We start from the raw sequence: 4,871 nt of genomic DNA on the forward strand, positions 1-4,871 counted from the left end.
TATTTTTCTTATTCTAACATTAGGCTCTGATAAGTACAAAAGGTTCACCTGATAAGTACAAAAGGTTCACAAGTATAAAAATTTCTGTATAACTCTGTGGTAGTTAAAAAACCCATGAGAACAAAACAATTTTTTAAGTTGGATGATATTCATCTTAAATATGTGAGGGACAGTCTTCCTCAAGTATGGCTGTAAAAATGGTAAAAATGATTTCCTTGTGATTAAGTTAAAAATTTTGATGACTCTTTTCACTTGTTTCAGGAAATCTGTTTCTCAACATTTACTCTGGATGGATTCCTTACTTGTATTTTGCTCTAAAACCTAATTCCCTGTCTCTTCAGTGCTTCAATGACGACACCTTCATTTTCAGCCTGTGATACTCTGACCAAAGTAAGATTCTGACACCAGCTTCAGAAGCAAGAAAACCCAGATTTAGATATATAGTTATTATCCTTTCCGATATTAAAAAAAAAGGAATGCTGAAAAAGAGTGATGAATTTTTCATATTAGCATTAATTTATCTTCTTGCAAGGATTTAATTTTCATACATTGCATACATTTAATGAGCTTTTCTATTTTTTCAAAATATTAAAAAAAATTTTTTTGTGAAAAGATTAATTCTTCCTATCCCTAGGGTACTGAGTGAATAAAAATGACATCCTGGAACAGGGGAAGTCCGAGTTTATCTTTCTGTTTTCTTACCTAACAACCTGTTGGACACAGAGAACTGAGATCTCCAAGGACTTTGTTCAGTAGCTCTAGGTATGGCTGAGATTAAAAAAACAAAAACAAAAACCTCATTTTATTTAATCATAGATAATACAAATATTGCCAGGATGTTGTAGACATGAAGACCAAACACTGGGAAGCCAAATCAGAAGCTAACTCACAGCTTAGACTTTTTTTTCCTCTGCTTAATGAGAAATAAATTATCATTGCCATCATCCTCCCAACAGCTCTCCTTTTTCTTATGCCTGACCCTCCTGCCCTCTCTGGGCAGCCTGTCTTCTCTTGGCTTGTGGTAATGCGATGAGTGGTGAAAGGGCTTGTGAGGCTTCTGGGTTTTGACAGTGCCAGGAGAAGAGTGGACTCTGGGGCCCCTGGGGTAGTCCTCATCCACTTCATGACACCTGTCAGCCTTCCTGTGCTTCTCACGCTCTCTGCTGGTCCTGTTCATGGCTTCTTTTTGGGTTTCTTTCTTTTCTTGAGGCCATGTGTTATTTCTCCATGAGGCATGGCTCTTCCTCATATCACAGTGGGGCCTCTTATCTGCTGCTTCCATATGAGGCCTCTTGAACTGCCTTGGAAAGTCCCCATTCTTCTGGAGTTCTTTCACTTTTCGTTTTATTCTCTGATCTCTCTCCCGGATTTCGTATTTGTCATCATAGTAGTAGATGAATGGAGATGTTGGAAAGGTCTGGTTAAACATTCGTCTTTCTGTACATTCATGTCCGTAATGGCCTTCTTGTCCGCAGTTGTAGCAATACACCAAGGCTGATTGTCCAGAAGGGGTCTTTGGCTTTTTGGGTGGTCCAGGTTTGGTCGTTAGGTGATACTGCCTCCAGATTTCTGGGCAAGCATCAGCATAGTGGCCTATCATATCACATCTGTCACACCGTTTTCTCCAGGAAGGTCTTTCAAGACATCTGTGAGTAGAAGACATAGGCAAAGAACAGTCAAAGCAAAAGCGGGCCGGACAGGCATACTGGAGGTGTCCTCTCTCGGAGCAGAGGCAGCAGGAGCGGACTTTTTGTGGAAAGGGGCAGTTTTTTGACAAATGGCCACATTTGTCACAATTTCTACAGGTAACGTTTTTGTTGACTGAATAGTATCGGTGGGTCCATCTTCCAGATGTTCTTTTTTTACCTATCTGTGCCTCAACGTCTTTGTCACTGATGAACCAGTTTACACCATCTTCTCCTTCATTAACAGACTTTTCACACCCCACAAGATTGAGAAGGATATCGTCATCTTTATCATCAACTTCACATCCCAGCAGCATCCAGCTTTCCACATTATCGCTTTCTGAAATGGTGCTCTCTTCCTCTTCACTTGAACTGACCTCTATAATCATGACCTCTTGGATTGTACCTGATCTCTCTCCAGCTTTCGTCTTCTCAATATCCCTCTTGCATTTCTTATCTGCCAACTCATTAGAATGAAGAAAAGCAGGAGGACCTTGGGTCTTTTCTTCTGCATGGACTCTAAAATTCTTTCTTTTACATTTATAAATACTATCTTCATCAGACAGTGTGATGACCTCTGACCCATCTGATAGCTGGATGACCTCACTATCTGAAAGGATAATTAAGTTCTTCTGATTTGGTTTACTACTGAATGATTCAGGATTCCCAGAGTTCTTCTCTTCATGTTCTTCCTCTTTGATGACATTATCAAGATCTTGGGCATAATGAACTTGGCTGTAGAGCTGAAATTCCACCTCACTATCAACACTCAGTTCACTAGATGACTCTTCACGATAAAGGTCATCTTCATATGCTTCTATGGTCTCATAACCACCAAACATCATGGAAAGTCAGCAACCTTGATGTGCCGCGGCTGCGACCAGGAAGCACCAACCAGGCAGGAAGCACCAACCAGGGCACATTTTACTAATGAGGAATTGAGGTTTAGATAAGTTAAGTAAATTGCCCCCAAACACAAAGTTTGATACTTCTTCTTGGATGGGCCTACTTTCACCACTAACAATAACTAAAGGTGCTTTTACCTCAGGACTTTCTGAAAAAGACACAAATATCTGTTGGAAATGATTGCCTGATCCCATAATTTGAGACAACATTTATTTGCATTACCTACCCACTTATATCCAGTCATGTCTAAATAGTAGACATTGCAATGTGATATCAGTTTGACATTGCAAATTGATACATTCCAGAACTAGGAGGTAGTTAGTGAGGCTCTGAAAACCCTCTGTGAGAGTCTCCTCTCAAACCTCCGTTATGTCATCAGTGGAGCTCTTAGCACACACAGTCTAATGTGTCCTGGGATGTTTAATTCTCAATTCGGGGACCTTATAAATAGCCACAGATACCTTTGAGTCTATCAGCCAAGTGCTAGATACTGTGCTGGGTACTGGGGAAACAAGAAATATTAAAAGAAAAGTTTCCTGATCTCACGGAGCTTCAATTTATGACCTTTCAGGTAAAGGCAATTGCATCTGCATTCACCCCAATTCCTCCCACCCTCAGGACCAAAATCAGACAGGCAAATGTGTGTGTTACTTTTATGCGCTCTCTCCAACCTGTGGTGTGGCACGGAGACCCGGACCATGGCCCTTGAAGCAGGCATGATTCACTTCACAGAAGTTGTTTATTTACTGGTAGTTAATTAAATTGCATTCTTGTGTAGTTCATGAAATTCCCTATTTTAGCTAGTTTTTCTCAGTCATTTTTCCTAAGGATATATATAGCCCATAAAATAAAGAATTTACCTCAGTATTTCCTCAAATTCTAATATTTGGCAGACTATGGAAAATTTGTGTCCTGTTCTTGTTATCACCTGTTGTTTTGCAAATTATTAGTAAGTAGTTTGAGAAAAGTGATGAGCCATTTATTTGGGCAACTACAATGTTACTTAGAATCATATTTGAAGTGGCAACCATCTTTTCCAATAGCATAACCAGATCAGTAACTCAGGCCAGGGGCTATTTCCCCTATTTTCATATTTCACAAACATATTATACTCCTCATTAAGGATTAGTATTCCTCTTTAATATCTTAGAAGTGGCCCAATGTCAGAGAAAAATGAGAAGGACTGGATTTTGATGGTTTATGTTTGTGTGTGTATTTGTTGTTCATTTTGTTTCTGAAAGAGCGGACAGTGTTCTTTATTATTAATTGATGAATATTTTGGTCCAACATAAATCATTGATTCACCCATTATAAAGTAGTTGTGTTCACTAGATAATGCTCTTAAATCAAATGAATATTGAATAGTAGTACAGAATAGAAACTTGTTGTTAAAAGGCCTTCCATTTGGGTGCAATGGTCAAAGTCTTGTTATAAACTGCTTTCTAAATCAGACTGAGAAAAGGTAGGACAAAAATAACATGAAAAATGCCAACAAAGGTAGTTATTTACAGGAATCCCCTATTCCCCAAATAAAGGTTTTTTTTTTTCCTTCCTTCTTTCTGTCTTCCCTTTCTTTCAATAGTATTGTGATTCAAAGTAGTATATTTGAGTTAAAACACACATAATAGTTTTAGTGATCATTTGCATTGCAAAACTCCTACTTAAAAAAATGTCTGTTGGAATTTTGCTACAACTTGATGCTGGGGTCAATTCCATGGGACTTTTTAATAGGTGGAAGGCTCTGGGTAAAATAAACCATTGTTCCCCCCAACCCCTTTCTTCAAAACGTGATGGAAATACAGGTATCTTGAAAGGGAAAACAAAGAAGTTTAAAATTATAGCCCTTGTGTAGAACAAAGATAAGCTTTGTTGCACTGGTTTAAAAATATAGGATATTTGCTAAGAAGATATAAAAATGGCAAAACATTGTAGAAATATTTTCTAACCACATAACTTGTAAGTATGAAGTAAGCTGATACATGATTTTTTGGGTCTGTTCCTCAGATAAAAGAATGTATTTATTTTATGGTTATCAAATAAAGTGGAAATTGCCCAATAAGTCCTTTAAAATGAATATCAGGAAGTCAGCATTTTCATAAGTATCATTATCAAACACATAATTTAAAAAATGATAATAGAATAAGTATTCTATTATGCTGATCTATAACATGCATGAAGTTGAAAGGGAGGATCTACTTCTTCCTCGACAGGAGATAGTTTAAGGCTCATAAAATATATGTTGCAGTAAGTTTTTGTGGCATGTACTTTCTACATGTATGG

At 37.9% G+C, this 4,871-nt stretch overlaps 1 protein-coding gene across 1 annotated transcript; it reads right to left on the reverse strand.

Moving 5' to 3' along the window:
- Positions 1 to 653: 653 nt before the first annotated feature.
- On the reverse strand, positions 654 to 2,578 carry LOC103020309 (zinc finger CCHC domain-containing protein 7). The gene has a single exon (XM_057527484.1). It carries the CDS (start codon positions 2,528 to 2,530, stop codon positions 887 to 889), a length of 1,644 nt encoding a protein of 547 aa, XP_057383467.1. The 5' UTR covers positions 2,531 to 2,578; the 3' UTR covers positions 654 to 886.
- Positions 2,579 to 4,871: the final 2,293 nt, after the last annotated feature.

The sequence above is a fragment of the Balaenoptera acutorostrata genome, chromosome 14 (assembly GCF_949987535.1).
Source record: "Balaenoptera acutorostrata chromosome 14, mBalAcu1.1, whole genome shotgun sequence".
Lineage (NCBI taxonomy): Eukaryota > Metazoa > Chordata > Mammalia > Artiodactyla > Balaenopteridae > Balaenoptera > Balaenoptera acutorostrata.